Here is a 19,938-nt window from a genome sequence, read left to right on the forward strand (position 1 = left end):
CTTCACGGTCACTGTTGTTCATCTTTTTGCTACAACTTACAAGTCTGTTCTTTTCGTGCTAAAGCATGGGCGCATGGCTATGCTTCTTGAGTCATATTTGAGTTTTGTTTTTGTTTTTCCCTTTGAACCATTTTAGTGAACCTGTGAACTGTTTGGCTCACCCAATCGATCGGAAAGAACCATAAGCTAACCTCTCTTGTACTTGCCATAAATTATAGTATCAGTCCAACAATCCCTACTTAATGATATTCAAGTACAAAGAATGTATACTGCCTTTAAGTTTGCCATTATTGTGGTACTAATCTTATTGATTATTCGAAGTTGTGTTCAGTGGGTGATTGTTAAGTTAGTTTGCAAATGTTTATAACCTTAATTTAAGAAGTAGAATCATCTCCGATATCTAATTGAATAGGAATCACAACATTCTTTAATACTTTGTATGTTATACTACCTCCGGATCGTATTATATGCAACTTTGAAATTACGATCCGGAGGTAGTATATAGAAGTATAGAAGCGGGAATGGTTTTGAAAATATAACATAGTACAAGTGTAACTGTATTAGGACATTGTTCGGATTAGTTTGGGTCGTATTTGAGTGATTGACCATTTATGCTGGGTTTGGGGTTGTATTATGAAAAATGATCAATATTAGTCACACTAATTTGCAATTCTAAGAACAATTCGCGTTAAGGTTGGTAATCATATATGGATTTTCATGTATTTTGAGCCCTGCAGTTTTCCAGTAACCTTTGAGATGCAGATTGTTCTCCTAACTATCTTATGTACACCAAGTTTTTACACAAATTGATCAAAAACTTCATTCATAATTAAGCTGATTTCTCACAAAAGGAAAAGAGATTAACAAGCAAAACATTGAGAAATGAAAAAAAAAAAAAGGAAGCAATTTTGTCATTTAGGAATAGAATCCTTCTTATCAAGTTGTTGCTTTGCCCGCTTGATTCCTACCAATGCCGCGACCTTGGCCCCGAATCCTCCTAGGAAACTCTTCTTCTTCTTCTTGTTCTCCATCTTATCAGTTGGATTTACGTCGTCCATAGCACCAAAGCCTCCTTCACCCCATTGATCAGCCCACGTAGGCGCCTCCGATGCCATACCAACCTATGAGGAGAGATTTGAGGTGTAGTAGTGCTTTCTCTAGCAACAAGAAACTAAGAAGCAAAAATATGGTACAATGTCTCTTAGAAAAATGGTTTGATTATGCATGTGGTTTGGCTGTTTTATGCTGCTTTCAGTGGACATTAGACAAGCCAACTTACTTTTCTTACATGTACCTTTTCCTTCTTGTTAAGCAAAGTGTTATTGTATGACAACACCTTTATTAATCTTTCTTTCTTATTTGTTGTCCAATCATTCTTCCTCATTTGGAAGTTGTTACAATTATTGGCTAGTTTTATAGATAATTCCTATTTTCTTCTTGATCTTAAATAGCTAATTTAGTTAACATCTTTAAAAAGATAAATCCATTTTAACTACTTTTTGTGCTTATGAGGTAGAGATGGCCATTATAGGCCTTAAAATGGGCTGTGTAGCTATCATAGTGTTCAACCATGTGTTCTGGTCGATCCGTTCGACCCAATTGCCCCTAAGGCCCTGCCCTTTTGAGGTTATAAACACTCCTAGGACTATTAGTGAGCTATTGAGCTCAAGTTTAGAAGGTAAGTGTATTATCATCCTAACTAAATACTCGACCCTTTAAAGTAATCCTTTCAACAAATCAAATATCAATGCTACTGCTACATTACCTTTCACTTTAGAATAACAATTGATAGAGTTTTTTGCTTTGAAATTTCAATACAATACTAGAAGTACATGTATGTTATTGCATGCAACTATCCTTCATAGCTTAATGTCCACTAAAGGAAAGAACCAACTCATTAGCCACCCAAAACTAATTCATATAAGTCGTTTCTTGTAATATTGAATCTGCACTGTTATATACTTACTTTGTTTTTAAATACACGTAACAAACTGACTTACAATTTTAATCATCAATATTGTAACATGTGAAGTGATATAAGATAGTGACCGAAAGAAAATTAGCATTAAATTTATCATTAAAGTTATAATTAAATCATACTTGGTATATGGCAACCCCAAGTTCATAGGATACAAGGTCTCTTTCCTTGAGACTGATTATTCACCCGTTAAAACAGTTACCCTTTCCTTAGCTTGCTGAATTAATGTGACATCCTGGATGTAGTTAAGGTTTGGTATTTCTATTTAAGAATCAGATTTAAAATTCATATTCCAATATTTTTATTTTATTTTTTTATATTCCAAGGTCATAAGAATGTTAAAAACAGAATTTAACATGAATCCTGCAAAGAAAAAGCAAAAAGAAAAAGATACAAAGAGAGAATCACTTCATTGAAAGGGAAATCGAGAGCTCCAGATATTCAAAGCTAAATTCAGCAGTATTTTTTTTTTTTTTTTTGGAAAGATATTGCATTTTACTCCCAAGTACAATATTTTGGAACAAATTTTCAACCTTTGAACGCTTTTAGATAGCTGGATACCCTGTTCAGTACGAAGTTTAACATATGACAATTTTTTTTTAGTGCAAAGTCTTACATGAGACGATCTCACAAATAATAGACTGCTCGTCTTTATCATGGATGTGCTAGAGGAATTTATACAAAACCTACTCCGGTTAAAGTACTTCATGGTTGATTGCGCCAACTAAGATTAGCATCTAACGAAAGAGTAGCTTTGAGCCTTCGATGTTCAGCACACCCAAAGAATAGAGTGAGCAATTGCATAAATTTTTACGTCCAAGGATGAAATGGATGTAAATTCAAGAGACGTGCTTGGGCCGTAGAATTCGTGTTTCTTTCATTGCTCTCATTCTCTGCAGCCTATGGCTGATAAATATTTGTTATATCTACAACGTATGCAAGTAATGCAACTTGGACAACAAAGAGGAAGAATTGGAAAGCAAAATTAGCAACTACACTACAATTCTGTACTTGCCTATCTACTTTGCTTTCCTAACTGATTTAGATTTTTTCATTTTACGGTTTTTACTATCAATACTTTCCCAGCTGTATCCGCTGGGAATTGCAAATGGGTCTGAAATCAATGCCTCAGGACACTGCTGCGTCTTGTTAGATGATCGACTGCTGTTACTTCGTCTTAGCCACGAAGAAGTTGAAGATGCAGGTGTGGTGCGATTTTCTCCCTCTTCGGAAGCACTATTTCCGTTGCTCAAGAATCTGGGACTTGACAACGGAGTGTAGAAAGACTCGGTTGGTTGCAACTCGACGAATTTAGAAAATGTAATCACTACTCTCACAGTTGGAACCACAGGGATTGCAATCTGCGTCATCAAGACAACATTGCATGCATTAATTCAGAGTGGTAGCAATAATTATACAGATGGCAGAAACAATACAGGACCACTAGATTTATACAGCAAAGATGCATACTTGGTTGTTGAGATTGGTACCACCAAGAAAGAAACCAAAAGAAGAAATTCATCACATTAAGATTCATAACATCCGTGAGCTATAAAGTTCCGAGTCTTTAATTTAAAGCAAATAAAAGAGAAATTAGGTACATGATCACAATTCGTGACCTAAAAACTCCCATCCTTCCGAAAATGAGTTACTTGTTGCAGTATGACAGGATTGACAGCAGAATGTAGTTTGATCGCTTTACATACACAAATGACATACTGAAACAAACTAGATTCATTTCCATTATTCAATATTCATAGCATCTCAAGCTGTTCACAGCCAAGTTTTGAATCAGATCAACTAAACTGTCAGAAACCATTGCAGTTCATATTAATAAGCTGTTCACAACCGGTTTTTCACTTTGACACATAGTTATAAATTTATGATTAATTCCAGTTATGATAGATTCCATAATAACTGGTCTGGATCCACAATAGTTATAGCTAAGAGTTGGCCGAGCCACACCCAAAATGGCCCAGATGCCAACCTGTTCTAGTCATTTGTACAAGGCTGGAAATCTACCTCCCAAATCTAGCAATAGCAGGCCAAACCGCCTAAGACAAAAATGCATTCCGGCCAGGCCACACCCTAAAAGATAGTATTTCACTGCCCAAAATCAAGATGGGCAGGCTTCATCAACACCGGGACAAAAGAAAACTATGGTCTCTAGAGTCTAAACGCCAAATTTTGCTTCTTAACAATGTTTGCAAGATTTTAGTAAAATGAAGAGTCCGAGTACCATATTATTAAAAAATACAGAGTACTATTTTAAATGTTTCAAAAGCATCACGCAAATCATTAAAGTCTGATGCACTCAATTCCCCTAGATCCAGCTTGATGATGAAGACAACTCCTCTCACAAGTCATACAAACCCCCCAATACACCAACAACCTGGAATACCTTGAAAACCAATCTCTCATAAAAAGACATAATCTACATTGGTTGTACAAATAATTACTATAGAGAATGCCACATGCCCACATCATTCCTTAATTTTGGTAGACTATTTCACTCCATCTCAATAATCACAACACACTAAGTACAATTAACAATGGATGGCCCCACATACTTAAGGGGTGACCCACATGCTTAAGGGTGACCCAAGTCCGACATTAAAAAAACAATGGTCCTACAAAATAAATTCCTTAATTATACTTTAATATTTTTTATTTTTTTATTTTGTTTAGGTAAAATTCAAAATCAAACGGTCACATTTCCAAGACAAAAACATCGGATCAAGTGGACCCATTTGGAAAGCATTGTTTTGATCCTTCTATATCAATTCATCCACACACACACCCCCACCAATATTCATTCTCCCAAATCTCAACACTCCAAATATTGTAAAAAGTTCCAAACTTCAATTTTACCCTAAAAAGCCTCAAAACTATCCCACATTTCCCAATTATCAATAAATCTATATACTATTTCTATAGATAAAGCAAACCAACACTAGCAAATAAAGAGTATAGTCAAATTATCAAGTAGGAATTATGTAACATGTCCAAAATACCCTCCAAATTTCACATTTTATGAAAAATATCTTTTAATACTAATAAAGTCATAATATCTATTATATAATCGTTGTATTATACGAAGTATTATGGACTCATTGATTCCTTGTAACCTCATTTGGATTACAAAAAAAATAAAAGTATTATGGACATTGATACTTATACTCCCAAAGCAAACAAGACTAGCAGTGGTAATTGAATGAAGTTAAAAAGTATACTGTATATAGTTGTATATTGGATAATAATTGAGTGAAATGCCAAAAATGCCCTTTTGTTTTAAAGGAAAGATTTTGGCACCCCACTCTTCCCATTTTTCAATAAAAATTAAAATATCTGGTGAATAAAGCAAAGTAAGACTAGTAGCCAAAAAAAGAACAAAGTTAAATATCACTATATCAGCCATCAGGTACTATGAACAGGGTAAAATACCCCCACTGCCCTTCATCTTTACTGTAACAGAACAAGGAGGAAACCTTGCAACCCCACATTTGACATTTCCCAAGTATCAATAAATCTATACTAGTAAGCTCTTTATGAACAAAACAAGGAAAACTAGTAAGCAATGAAACTAAGAAAATTTAGGTTAAGAATTACAGTAAATACTTAAAAGTTCCCTGTAGAGTTCTATCTATCTATAAATCGTATCTTCAAATTATAACACCTAAGGTAGAAGAATAATAACCTACAAAAACAACCTTAATTTTCCCTTCACGCATTACCAACCATCCGTCGAACAAGGGGAATCCCAATCCTGGAGGAAACTTGGAAAGTGAAAACCCACAATTTTTAACTAGACTATAAACCAATTGATCAAAATCCGAGGTAGTTACATTTGCTTCAATCTCGAGCTTGTTTGTTAGGTTGCTACAAACTTGCACCTCTATTTAGTTCGAAAACACGACACATCATACACACCACTTGATATACCCAAATATCAAACAATGCAAATTTCAGAGATGATTTATCATTTCTTTTAGGTTTTAAGAAAAGTTAAAGCAAGAAAACCTAGCAAAATAAATTGAAATCAATTGTCACAATTGAGCAATTGAAGTGTAGAATCAATAAAAATACCATTTCCCAGTAACACATGACATGACACTGACAAAACTTGACAACCCCAATATTTCCCAATCATCAATAAATCAAATCCACATTAATTAATTTAATTTATGAAAATTGATAAAGCAAGCAAGAAATACCAACAATAAAAACTAACAAAAGTTTAAAAATTAGGTAAAATTATTGTAAAATGCCAAAAATGCCCTTACCTTAACAGGAAATGACCCTGGTGGAAACTTGGTAGTGAGCAACTCCCGCAACCTCCTCACAGCCTTAACCTTATTAGCCAATATATCAAGCAACGGCAACACCTCCTCCGTCTTCAACGGAAAATCATCCGTCAGCCACACCGTCGGCCGCAAACTCTTCACATACTCTTTCTCCTTTGTCTTCACCTCAGCCGAGGATGCCGCCACTACCGGTATCCTCGACCCCTCATTCACTGATGAAGCTCGCCGCCTCTCCGGCACCACCGGAATCCTCGACGCCTCATTTACACTCGAACCTCGCCCCCTCTCCATTACCGGTATCCTCGACGCTTCATTAACACTCGAACCTCGCCCCCTCTCCAATACCGCTATCCTCGACGCCTCATTGACACTCGAACCTCGCCGCCTCTCCGCCACCTTAGACGACGGCGCGAAATTAATATCGACGCTTTTCCTCCCAACCGACACCCACTCTCTCTCCTCCTTAACAAAACTACTATGCCTCCTCTTATCATCAAAATTCAACTCAAAATTCTCTGCCACAAGAAAATCATCTTCTTCATCAAGCTCTAATGGCAGAACTTGTTCATCTCTAGAACTTACTTTCCTCGACCTAAAACTAAACACTACATTCTGTACGTCGAAAACCTTCGCCTTCCATTCTCCGACGCTTTCAATCTTCTCTTGCCGACGCCAATTTGTGCGGGGAATTAGCTCCGCCTTAGTGACGTCCATTCCCGGTCGGTAAACGCTTGTTTGAGAACAAAACGCCGCCACATCATCATCCGTCATCGGTGATCCGGCGTTTTCAAAAGCGTCGAAAATTTTGCCGTCGTCGCGGTTGAGAACGATAAGAGAACCTTCTGGAATGTCCTTTTCAGGGTCTCCATCGCCGAGGAAGAGGAAGCTTTGATCAGCTCGTTGGATTTTCATTCCGTCGAATCCGGCGAGTGTTGTGTCGGCGCGTAAGTTTCCGTCGCGCTTCCATATTCTGTCATTATCAACATTAATTTAGCGTTATTAGTACAATCTTTATGAAATTTTAAAGATTAATGCAATCAATTATCTAATTAATTAGTTAATTAATTGTAACTTAATGCTGGTTCAGTTGAACGTTGAGTAATTAAAAAACTTAAATGTTGCAAACCTGTAATTAGGACGAAACTTAAGCTAAATTTGATTGATTATATAAAATTAAAAATTAAAAAATTTGAAATTTATATTCAGTACTTTTTTGTAACGAGATGAAATTGAACCTTAAATTTTCAAAAATTCAAAATTATTTTCCACCAAACTTCATAAAGTCTTGCATAATTGCATTGTTTATAGAAATGTCGATTAAAATAGATTTTAAAATCTAACATGGTAAAAATGTAGATTGACTCTAGTTACTTTCCACTACACAATTCATGACATTTTTGGTCGATACCATTTAAATTTAACATGGAATACATTATACTCCGTACTTACGGAAAGAATGTGAGAGGGTGTAATTTTATGACCCGGGGTGTAACGTGACAATAATGCCCGGGTGGTGCAACTAAAATGTAGAATCGAGGAATAGTGATGGAATTACCGGTAAGTATCAGAGGGGGCAATTTTGCCAATAAAAGGAACAAAAGAGGATTCAAAATGAAATTGAATCTCCAAATAAAAATCCCTCATTCTCCTAAGAACAGCAAGTAACCTCGGGAGACGACGGCGCCACTTAGCCCAAGCAGCAAGATGATGATGCTGAACAAGAATCCTAGCAATTTCAAGTTTCCGGCGACACACGGCATCCTGAAGAGGGTTCCACCCGGAGGAGTTTTGAAGTGACACGTCAGCGCCGGCGGAGGCGAGGAGTTGAGCGGAGACGGCGTCGTTTAAGCGGACAGCGAGGTGGAGGGGAGTGTCACGGAAGGGGATATCGTCGCGGCGGTCGAGGAGGGAGGAGATCTGATCGGAGAGTTTTTCTTGGAGGAGTGAGTCGGATTCCGAGGTGACTCGGGTCGGGTCAGCGAGTTTGGGGAGGGTTGAGAGGAGGCGGGTTAGGGTGGGGTGGTCGTGGAGTGCGACGGCGTAGTGGGCTGGGCTGTGGGAGTAGGAAGCTGGGTTAATGGGCTGGGCCTGGGCCTGGGCTGATGAAGGGTGAGGTGGTGGTTTCGACATTGGAGAGGAGTGAGTGAGAATGGTTAGGGGGTGGAGAAGGGGAGGAAGAAGGAGGTGATAAAGGGGAGATGAGGGTAGTTTGGTAATTTCAAGAGGAGAGAGAAAGAGAAAGGGGAAGAGAGTGTAGAGAGAGAAGTGGACAACACGCAAGGACAGAATGGAAGAACAAGAGAGTAGAGCTGGGCATGGGCCGGGTTAGCACGCGGGCGGCCCGGGCACGGCACGAGGATGGCCCGGCACGGCACGGCCCGAAGGCAGGCCCGGCCCGGCACGACGGCACGCCCCTCGTGCCTCGTGCGGGCTGCGTTTAAAAAAAACCCAAAAATGGCCCAGCACGGCACGAGCCCGTGAAATGGCCCGTGGCACGGCCCGCGTGCATGGCCCGCAGGCACGGCCCGCGGGCTAACGGCTATAAACGGCTGCACTTAAATTATGAATGAACAATAAATATTAATATAATTTAAACAATATTTAATATAACTTAACTCCATAAAAAATTTAATAATTATTAAATTCAAATATTAAATTGTATAATTATTCAATTCAATTTTTTCTTTCATAAAAAAAATTCAAGTTTTATTAAAGTTTTTTTTAATTTTTTTTAAAAAAAAAAAAAAGAAAAAAGGGTAAGCCGTGGGCCGGCACGACGGGCGGCCCGGCACGGCACGACCGGCACGGTGGGCCGTGCCGTGCCGTGGACAGGGGAAGCTTGAAGGCCGGCACGGCACGGCACGGCCCGCCTCCACCGTGGGCCGGCACGGCCCGGCACGACACTGTTCATGGCCCGCCTAGGCACGGCCCACGGCAGGCCCGGCACGGCCCATGCCCACCACTACAAGAGAGGGAGAGGGAGAGAGAGAGAGCGCGTCTTTTGTTGAGGATGTGAGAATATCAAATACGGACGTCTTGGATTTTATTTGTCTCTTTTTATTTTTCTTTTTGGATTTCTTTCTTTTATTTTATTTTATTTTATTTTATTTTATTTTTTATGTTATTTTTTTAGTTATACATATTTTTTAGAGATTTTGTAAACTAGAGTCTAGAGGAATAAGGAAAAAGTGATTTGTTTGCCGTTTTTAAGGTTAGCATATTTTTAGTTTCATATGGACTTTTATAATTTTTTTTTTTTAATTATTTTTGGTTTTGATAAATAGTAGACATTTAAATTCAATTATCGAAAGATAGAGTTAACTACTAAGAGCTTGTTTGACATCGCTTTATTTTAATTTTTTAATTTATTGAAAATAAAAAATCATAAAAAAAAAAAAAGAAAAATTCCGATAATAGTTTATCAAATAGGAGTAACATTTAATTATTTATATTGAAATGTGAAACAATTGGCCTCAAAAAGAATGTGAAACAATAATTCCAAAAAAAATAATAATAATTGAATTGAAAATTTATTATAGATATTTTTGGAGTCTCAACTAAACTAATAAAAGGTTTAAAGTCTAATCAAAACGAGATCTAATTTATTGAGAATATTATAAGCGAATATGAATATATAACTGTACAATTAATTACACACTAATTTGAGCTTTTATGTTTTGTGGAAATTTATATTGTTCATTAATAACGATTAGATAATGGATACCCTTCGATACACCTAACAACTTGCTTGTGAGTGTACGTCTTAGCCTATTTGTTCATTAATAATAACGATTAGAAGAAGGGTACCCTTCGATACATTAACAACTTGTATGTGTGCGGTACGCCTTTGCTTCTATGTGTTTATCAAGCTTAGGTTAGTATTAATTAAGAACAAAACTATTCAACGAGGTTAATAATTAGATTATGATGAAAACATAATTATATATGTTAATTTTCCATTGTACTTTAATTGTTTACACTTCTTTATCATTTAATACAATTTTCATCAACCAAATTAGTTGAAAGAATTTTAATAAAGTGCAATTATTTCAAACTTTGAAAGATTGAAGAACATAAATAATTTCTCTTGTAGAATATGTACTCTTAATATTTGTTACACCTCAAAATATTTAAAATAATTGCAATTTATTAAAATTTCCTCCGGATGATTTCTTTAACCAACAATATTTATAATTTTTTGCTACTCTCTTTTTATTAATTAAAACATTGTTCTATTGTGTCTTGATTTACCCTCTTTCAAAGATGTACGTACAGAATCACTTGATGTGAACTTTTCAATTACGTAAAGTTTGACCGAAGAATTGAGATAATCTAAAGCAAAATAATCTCATCAGGTCAAACTCGTGCAAAATAACCTGTAAATTGTCCTCTAAAAAGAAGGTCTCAAATATAATCAAACAAGATAAGTTCTAATGAATAACACTCCATTTCAGTTAAAGAGTTTGTTATATTTTTCATTGTTCTAAAAATTTACATTAATATATACAAAAAAAAGGTACTCCGTATATATGATCATGTGAGATATCATTAGATTTGTTATTTTGTTTTCACGTAATGTTATATATGACTAATATATTCAAAATAGCCGGAATGATGAGCTATTACTTGGCACGATTATAAACTTAGCTTCCTGTATCATCAATGATTTAGTGCACACAAAACAAGTGAAATAACATAAGTTTGTTGAGTAGTTAAATTCCCAAAAAAAGTTTGTTTAAAACGAGTGTAGAAAAATAATTGAAAGGAGGGAGCAAGAGAAAGAGGCCAAAACCTTTGAAAAGAAAAGGAAAAGGAAAGGTGAGGAGGAAGAAGGGGTTTGTCAGGTGGAATGGTAACCAAAGCCAAAAAGAGCCAAAGTTTAAAACAGGGTTATTTGTCTCTGATTACCTAGACCATTTCTCCCCTATTACCAATTTCACTCCCTACTATGCTTACACTATAAACCCATTCTCCTTATTTCACTCTTTCAATTGCTTACTCTTACAATATGCAATTTCACAAAATAACAACACGCGTGTATCGTGTCTCTCTACACGTATCATTTTAATTTTCATGTCTGTTAATGTATAACTTCAATACCCCAAGGTTTTATATAGTTTGTAAATATATGTACTCTTTATGTTGAAACTTATCCCATAAAAGTTTGCTTATTAGCATTGATTTTTTAAATATTAACCAATAAATGATGCAAAATTTTAAATTATTTAGTATGTATGTACTTTATATTGTGTATATATCAAAGCCTCAAAGGTAGTTATATCCTTCTTTTCTTCAAATGGTATGAACTATGAAGTACTACTTATTTTAGGTATAAAACAATTACAAAGGCATGAAATCAAAAATAATATGAAAAATTAATCGTCTATTGGTACGTACTTATATACACAAAAAAAAAAAAAAAATAAAATAATAAATAAATAAATAAATAAAAATAAATAAAAAAAAATTATGTTAGTAAATCTTATAGATTGTTTTAGCAATTAGTATCCGGATATGAAAATTTCATGATTTACATTAGTACGAGTATGAGATTAAAATGTAAAATCAAGTCAAACATCTGTGTTGAAATTAACTCAAAATGTATGTCAAAAAAAATATAAAAATAAATGTGACTCTACTTTTGAAATGGCTGGCCCTATTTGGACTTATAATGGTGGGCCTAATAACAAATATGTACTGGGCTGGGCTTTAAGAATACCATTATTTATACTTCATATACCACGTATAATAATGTTTTTTTCCACAATGCACATACGTAGTACGGAGTATTAAAAAACGAAGGAAGTAATTATTTTAGGATAAACGTCCTAAATATGATACTCTATAAAAAAAAAAATGTGACTCGCTTGTGTGTAGAGTCTTCAACACACACATTTAACTTTTTGAAGAAATATAAAAAAAATTTCATATGACAACTGTTTTTAATCGTATGTATTTATTTTACAAAATACTGTTAAATCCACAAATTATACCCGATTAATATACGAGTAGTTGGTCAAAGAATCCTGAGTATAATATAGATAACATGCAATAAGACGTCCAAAATATGAAATTTTATCTCAAAATTTCCTTATTGTTTTAGTGTTTTATGTTTTACTACATTTAACCGAGTGGAATTACATGATTGGTTATTTTGCATCACACTTTCATATTACTATTTTTGGAGTAATGCTCCTAAAAATTTCCACCTAATTCAATACTTGAACTAACATACATGCATGCAATATGACATAAACTTTTTTACTTGTCATCATTGGTATGCCTAAATTTACCTTTACTCAACGTCTATTTATAAACTTGAAAATCAAAGCATATTTGCAACAATTTACTTATCATTTTTCTTTTCTTGCTAATTTGTCAAGCTAGCTTATATAAACACTACTTGCAATGTACACAATATATTTGAAAATTGCTAAATTGTAGAGAGAATATGATAAATTGAATAAACTCAATCACTTGATTCCCATTGATACGGCCATAGCCAATATATAATACAAGGTTTCCCTAATGTGATAAAATTAGGAAATATCACCAAGATCTCAAAAGATTATATTCTAGGCACAAAATATAGCAACTAAATATTATCATATAATTTCCTAAAATATAATATTCCCAATACCCCCCCTCAAGTTGGAGCATGGGGATTGTAAATGCCCAACTTGGAAAGAAGATGATCAAACTGAGACTTCCCAAGCGCCTTAGTGAAAATGTCTGCAAGTTGTTCCTTAGTGGAAACATAAGAAGGATCAATTAAGCCCTCTGTAATGGCATCACGAACAATGTGACAATCAATCTCAATGTGCTTCGTACGTTCATGAAAAACTGGATTTCGAGCTATATATAAAGCAGATTGATTATCACAAAACAACTTGATCGCCTTAGGGTGTTCAACACCCAAACTCAAAAGCAAGGCCTTCAACCATTTCAACTCATGTGTGGGTGAAGACATGCAACGATACTCAGCCTCAGAAGAGGATGTGGCAACTGTGGGTTGTTTCTTGGTCTTCCAAGAAATAGGTGATTTACCAAGGAACACAAGCCAACCTGTCAACGAACGACGAGTAAGAGGACATGCCGCCCAATCTGAATCACACCATCCCTGCAAAGTCAAGTCACTATCTGCACTCAACAAAATACCCTGTCCTGGGGTACCTTTTAAATAACGCACCACCCTGAGAGCTGCTTCCCAATGCTCAACCCGTGGCTCGTGCATAAACTGTGAAAGAATATGAACCGAATATGCCAAATCCGGTCTAGTCACCGAGAGATAAATCAATCGCCCTACCAGTCTACGATAAGACTCAGGATTCTCAAATAACTCACCACTAGCAAGACTTAGCTTGTGGTTCTTCTCAATCGGAAAACCACTTGGTTTCGCACCTAATAGCCCTGCTTCAGAAACAATATCCAAGGTGTATTTTCGTTGACACAAAAACAAACCTGATTTACTACGAGCAACTTCAATGCCCAAAAAATATTTCAAAGGACCAAGATCCTTCATCTTGAAACAATCACCAAGATAAGCTTTGAACACATTTAATGCAGCGGAATCATTCCCAGAAATAATAAGATCATCAACATAAACTAAGACATTAATCTGAACGTTGCCTTTAGTGTATGTGAAAAGAGAATAATCAGAGTAAGACTGAATAAAACCGTACCCTTTTAGGGCCGTAGTGAGTTTTTCAAACCAACATCTCGGAGCTTGTTTCAACCCATACAAAGACTTTCGCAAACGACACACCAAACTTGAATCCGAGCTCTCAAAACCTGGGGGTAATTTCATGTACACTTCCTCTTCTAGATCACCATGTAGGAAAGCATTATGAACATCCATCTGCTGAATTTCCCAGTTTTTTGAAACTGCTATAGCAAGAAAAGCACGAATAGTAGTCATTTTTGCAACCGGAGCAAAGGTCTCACCATAATCAATGCCTTCTCGTTGATGATTACCAAAAACAACCAATCGAGACTTTAGACGCTCAACTTCACCATTAGACAAAAATTTCGTCTTGTACACCCATTGACAACCTAGAGCTTTCTTACCGGGAGGAAGATGCTCTAATGTCCAAGTCCCATTATCCTCCAAAGCCCTTATTTCTTCTTTCATAGAACGTCGCCAACCTTCAGATTTCATGGCTTCTCTAAAAGATTTTGGATCCTTTCCCAAAACAACAGCTGCAAGAAATTTGCGATAATTTACAGAAAACATGTCACAATTTATATAGTGTGCCAAAGGATAAGGCGTACCTGAAGGAGTATTGGATGACGGAGAGGAAGAAGACGGACTATTAGCAAAAACAGAATGTGTCACATAATCACGCAACTTGACTGATGGAATTTTCACACGATGACCTTTACCTAACACCTCCGGTTGAGGCTGCTTGGAGGTATCAAATTGCTGCTCGGCCTCTGTGTTGCTGCTGTCGGGCTGAATACGAGACCCAGCTGTCGCTGGAATTCCGGCGCTTGAGGCAGCAGCTGGGTTCAATGGCTGAGGAGTATACCCTGCGCCCGTAGGAATTGCTGCGGGGGAAGCTGGAGCAGTCTGCTCAGCCGCAGGTGCACCCGCGTGTGAAGGCTGCGGGGTGGCAGTGGGCACTGTGTTGGGGGCAGACTGTTCGAAGGTCTGAGCTGCCTGTTGCTCGACATACATACCTCCATTAACACCCAATTCAAACTCACTGTCATATCCCAAAAAATCCTCATGTATGTCATCATTATTATCAGAAATTGGAGAAGTTATATTTACATCTTCCGGGGAACTAAACGGAAACACCCCTTCAACAAACTTCACGTCTCGTGACACAAAAAAAACTTTTGAATCAAGATCATACAATCTCCATCCTTTCTTCCCAAAGGGATATCCCACAAAGATACATTTCCTACTCCGACTGGCAAACTTGTCCCCATTTGTTTTCTGATTATGAGCAAAACAAAGACATCCAAAAGTACGAAGAGCATCAAACAAAGGTGGTTTGTTGAACAAAATTTCAAATGGAGTTTTATTTTGTAACAAGGGAGTGGGTGTGCGATTAATTAGATGAGCAGCGGCAAGGACACACTCCCCCCAAAAATAAATAGGCAAATTGGCTTGAAACCTCAAAGCTCTCCCAACTTCAAGAATGTGTTTGTGTTTTCTCTCAACCCTCCCATTTTGTTGAGGAGTCCCCACACAAGAGGCTTGGAAAACAATACCGGTAGCACTAAAATAATCATGCAAGCAATTAAATTCCGTACCATTATCACTTTGCACAACTTTAATATTTTGAGAAAATTGCCTATCAACCATTGCAACAAATGCTAAAAACATTCGAAACACCTCAGTTTTATCAACCAACAAGTAAATCCAAACAGCTCGGGAATAATCATCAACGATAGTCAAAAAATAACGAGCTCCGCATGATGAGACATGTCGATACGGACCCCACAAATCACAATGTATTTTCTCAAAAATCCTAGAAGCTCTACCATCACTTAAAGGAAATTTATCTCTAGGATGTTTAGCACGCATACATACCTCACACCCTTTAGCAAGATTATGTTTATTTCCACTGACATGAGGAAGTAACTAAACCACTTTTTCAGAGGGATGACCCATTCGACGATGCCACAACTCCAAGGTCGACCTAGCTTCACCCACATCAACATGATTCACCGAATCTGAATTACTAAAATAATATAGTCCGTCTCTCCTAGCTCCCGTTCCAATCAACTCCTTCGTTTGATCCTGTACAACACACATATAAGAGTTAAATTGGACAGTACAATTAAGCTCATCTGTAATTTGGGACACATAAAGCAAATTACAACTCAAATTAGGAACATAAAGAACCCCGGTTAGGGTGAGCTTGTCCGACAAACGAACAGAACCAATTAAAGAAGCCAATACGGTGTCACCATTGGGAAGACCAACAGGACACTCAAAACCCTGCGTATCAAATAACCAAGATTTGTCTCCGGTAACATGATGAGTTGCCCCTGTGTCAATGATCCAAGAGGTAACATCAAATTTTCCTTTCAAACAATTTTCGGGCATATGAACATTACCAAACAATCTTGTTATTGTCTCAACTGTAGTACTTGAAACGACATTAGCACGAATCAAATTTCGTGGGTCTGGATGGTGCTCGGCCATGTATATGGTATTGTGATGTGTTTGTAGTGGAGGGAATGCATGAAAATCACAATTGGCCACCACATGGCAGCTTTTGTTGCAAATTTTATCTGATTTATCATTGAAATTGGTAGCTTTGAGTTGGGTAGAAGTTAAACAATTCCTAGGTTGACCTTGCAACTCAAGGGACAACGGTTTATTGGTTGTAATATCGAGATAATGAAGTGACAATAATGGAGACGTGTCTCCGACCATTGTGGGAAAAAAAATTCAACCTGCTCTTGATACCATGCTAAATTGTAGAGAGAATATGATAAATTGAATAAACTCAATCACTTGATTCCCATTGATACGACCATAGCCAATATATAATACAAGGTTTCCCTAATGTGATAAAATTAGGAAATATCACCAAGATCTCAAAAGATTATATTCTAGGCACAAAATATAGCAACTAAATATTATCATATAATTTCCTAAAATATAATATTCCCAATAAAATGCCTTCACTATTTTCTAGCTTGTTTAGTTGCTTCTCAACTTCCACCCATCAAGTTGCTTGTGAAGAAGCATCAGCAAGCCTAAAGAAAACTAGTGAGTCCAAGAGCAACTCTGAGATCAAGAGATCTTCGGTGCCAATTGTGGTGCCTTATTTTCTCGTGGAAGCAAGATTATCTTGCTTATGATGATGAGTGATGTTCCAACAATTTCTAGGTGTTTAATCGTGTAGAGATATATATCTTTCATGCAAATTAAGTGTATAGACACCATATCGCGTGTTCTTATATATAATGTGCAACATTATCGATTATAAAGCTTTTACATTAAGCACACATACGTGCCTACATAATAATATAATATAACGCTCTCCTACATGGCAATACGTGGAAATAGTACTGGGCTGGGCTACAAGAAAACCTAATATGTACTGGGTTGGGCTCTAAGAAAACCTTTATCTAAATTTAAAGCCATTTTAACAAATCCATATAACTAGAAACCAATTCCTTGTCATTGCTCAACCCATTACTAGTACTAACTGATGTGTGCATTGTAGGCATTTGTAGCCCACTAGATTGCTGATAGTTGAACCATTACATGCTACAACAAACATAATCATATATAGTTTGAAATAAAATATAGTGCATTAGTGCACCTTCCGTTCTTTTTGAGTACTAACCTTTTTTCTAATATTGAATTATAAAATTAAATTGGCTAAAACTTAATACAAGTAGCTATATTCAAAATATGGGATAGAACGTCCAAATTTTGATTTTTTGTATATTATACTTAAAATTACATTATTTGTTTATTACTCGATTGATACGATTGTGCAATCTATAACATACGGAGTACATGATAATTTGGGAAAGCTAGGGGTACATCTGGTGTACAAGGGAAAGAAAAAAGAGGATGACCTAGTTCAAAATAAGATTCCTTTTCTGTCACTAAAAAGATTGGTGTTTAAAAATTTTTGGGTTTTTCTAAACTATACCCCCAAGTTATTGAATTTCTAACCTGTACTCATGCTTTTTCAAAGTTATAAGATGTGTCATTCACGTCACGATATTTTATCAACAATACCCTTTGACAGTCATTTCCGTTAACGAAAGTTAAATCATTTTATCAACAATGGTGTCGTGACGTTATTAATTTGACATGTGTCCCGTTAGTTCGAATTGGTTTAACGCTTTAAAAAAAATTAAAAAATCAGAAAATAAAATTAAAAAAAAAGTTATTATTGTTAACGTCAAAGGTTATTGTTAATAAAAAATTAGTTAGGTTGAGGGCACAACTTAGACATTAGAAAAAGTATGGGCGCAACTTAGAAACCAAGCAAATTTGGGGGCATAACTAAAAAAAAAAAAAAACTTTTATTTTACACCAATTGTACCCCTAATAACTCCCAAAACAAAAAAAAAAATACTCGTAACAAAATTTCATATGATAATTGTTGGACTACTTTTATTTCAGCCGGCCCTTCTATTTCATGATTCACCAACTTTGTTTGAGGTTGAAATTTGACTTATCCAGGTCAACTTCAAGAGCATCAAGACTTAGTCATCTTAACCGAGTGGAATCATATGATTGGTTGTATAACATCACACTTTTCATGTTACTATTTTTGAAATATTCGTTTATTTTCCAAGAAATTTCTACGCAATTCAACAATTCAACATATATACATGCATCATGCCACAATCTTTTATTCTTGGTCCCCACGTATTCCTAAATTACCTTTCCTCAACATCTCTATATATAAACTTGAAAATTGAAACATAGGTATCATTTGCAACAACATATCCTCCTTTTCTTACTAATTACTTTGTTAAGCTATCTCATACTCCGTATTAAAACACTACTTAATTGCAACAAAAATATTATTGAAAATGCCTTCATTTTCTAGGTTGTTTAGTTGCTTCCCAACTTCCACACACCAAGTTGCTTGTGAAGAAGCATCAGCAAGCCAAGCCAAAACTAGCGACGAGTCCAAGAGCAACTCCGAGATCAAGAGATCTTCAACGCCGATTGTGGTGTCTTATTTTCCGGTGGGAGCAAGATTTTCTCTCTTATGATGAGCAATTTTTTAACAATTTTGAGGCGTTTAGAGATATCATATAGTTTTGGGTAAATTAAATATGTTTTGACACCTTAGCGAGTGTTTTTAAAATAAGGCAACATTTTTCCATCTTAATTGTTGCATCATCACATAGCTTATATATTTAGGTGCATATGAATTATGAAGTATAATATATGATTTGAAGCTCTCCTTACATGGTGACCCATGACGTTTCTTTAATTGGCTAGAGTATTAGAAGTATTACATTTTTTAGCATCAATAATTTTCTTATTGCTACGGTTTTGTTAATTGTTACTCTATATACTTGTATGTAATAATATCAGGCCTTTTATAGTGTAATGAACTAATGATAAAATTGTTATGCTGTACCGTTTTGAGAGAGAGAGAGTTATGTAATACTCGGTACATAAACCTGCTTACATAAATAATCGATACAAACTAAATATATACTCCGTATATGATAATAAGCAAACAGATACGAATTAAGAAGACAATACATCATATACATGTGATATAATTTTGGTCTAATTACGATAAGAATAAGTAATAAGAATATGATAAAGAGAACAGAGCTTAATTTAGCTTATACACTATATTTATTTGTTGCCTTAAGAAAAATGGGGAGTAAGGGCATGGAGATAATGCATAGGGTCATGAAAGTCGATTTGAAAACATATAATAAGTCGTACGATATGCTTGTAACTACCATTAATCCATTTTTTTTTTTACATTCTTATAACGTATTCTTATATATAGACCTATTAGTGGGCCTTTTATGGGTCCAAATCGAATTATTACCCATAGAAACCTCTCGCATTAAGTCAATTAATTTTCCATCCAATGCACATCATACATTTATATATTTTCATTATCTTTGTACTCAATAAGGAATAGATAGATTTGCATAAAAAAAATATAAGGAATAGAAAGATAATTACCA

The 19,938-nt window shown here is 35.8% G+C and overlaps 2 protein-coding genes across 2 annotated transcripts; both read right to left on the minus strand.

Moving 5' to 3' along the window:
• Positions 1-2,484: 2,484 nt before the first annotated feature.
• LOC145636438 (uncharacterized) lies at positions 2,485-8,580 on the minus strand. The gene is made up of 3 exons (XM_081688000.1): positions 7,838-8,580; positions 6,262-7,252; positions 2,485-3,339 (listed from the first exon to the last, which is right to left on the minus strand). The coding sequence occupies exons 1-3, from the start codon at positions 8,410-8,412 to the stop codon at positions 2,998-3,000; spliced, it is 1,908 nt and encodes a 635-aa protein (XP_081544126.1). The 5' UTR covers positions 8,413-8,580; the 3' UTR covers positions 2,485-2,997.
• Positions 8,581-13,115: 4,535 nt separating this feature from the next.
• On the minus strand, positions 13,116-16,441 carry LOC145637334 (uncharacterized). The gene is made up of 4 exons (XM_081688794.1): positions 15,881-16,441; positions 13,999-15,223; positions 13,224-13,692; positions 13,116-13,137 (listed from the first exon to the last, which is right to left on the minus strand). Exons 1-4 carry the CDS (start codon positions 16,439-16,441, stop codon positions 13,116-13,118), a joined length of 2,277 nt encoding a protein of 758 aa, XP_081544920.1.
• Positions 16,442-19,938: the final 3,497 nt, after the last annotated feature.

The sequence above is a fragment of the Chenopodium album genome, chromosome 6, assembly GCF_948465745.1.
Source record: "Chenopodium album chromosome 6, dcCheAlbu1.1, whole genome shotgun sequence".
Taxonomy (NCBI): domain Eukaryota; kingdom Viridiplantae; phylum Streptophyta; class Magnoliopsida; order Caryophyllales; family Amaranthaceae; genus Chenopodium; species Chenopodium album.

Excerpts from the sequence above, each read along its gene's own strand:
- LOC145636438 (XM_081688000.1), bottom strand. The coding sequence starts at position 8,412 with ATGTCGAAACCACCACCTCACCCTTCATCAGCCCAGGCCCAGGCCCAG. Across the intron at positions 7,253-7,837 it reads GCCCCCTCTGATACTTACCG|AATATGGAAGCGCGACGGAA; the intron begins GTAATTCCATCA and ends TGATAATGACAG. Across the intron at positions 3,340-6,261 it reads CAGGGTCATTTCCTGTTAAG|ATTGCAATCCCTGTGGTTCC; the intron begins GTAAGGGCATTT and ends TTGATGACGCAG.
- LOC145637334 (XM_081688794.1), bottom strand. The coding sequence starts at position 16,441 with ATGGCCGAGCACCATCCAGACCCACGAAATTTGATTCGTGCTAATGTC. Across the intron at positions 13,693-13,998 it reads GTTGAAACAAGCTCCGAGAT|GGCTATTAGGTGCGAAACCA; the intron begins GTTGGTTTGAAA and ends TTTCTGAAGCAG. Across the intron at positions 13,138-13,223 it reads CCCACACATGAGTTGAAATG|CTCGAAATCCAGTTTTTCAT; the intron begins GTTGAAGGCCTT and ends CTTTATATATAG.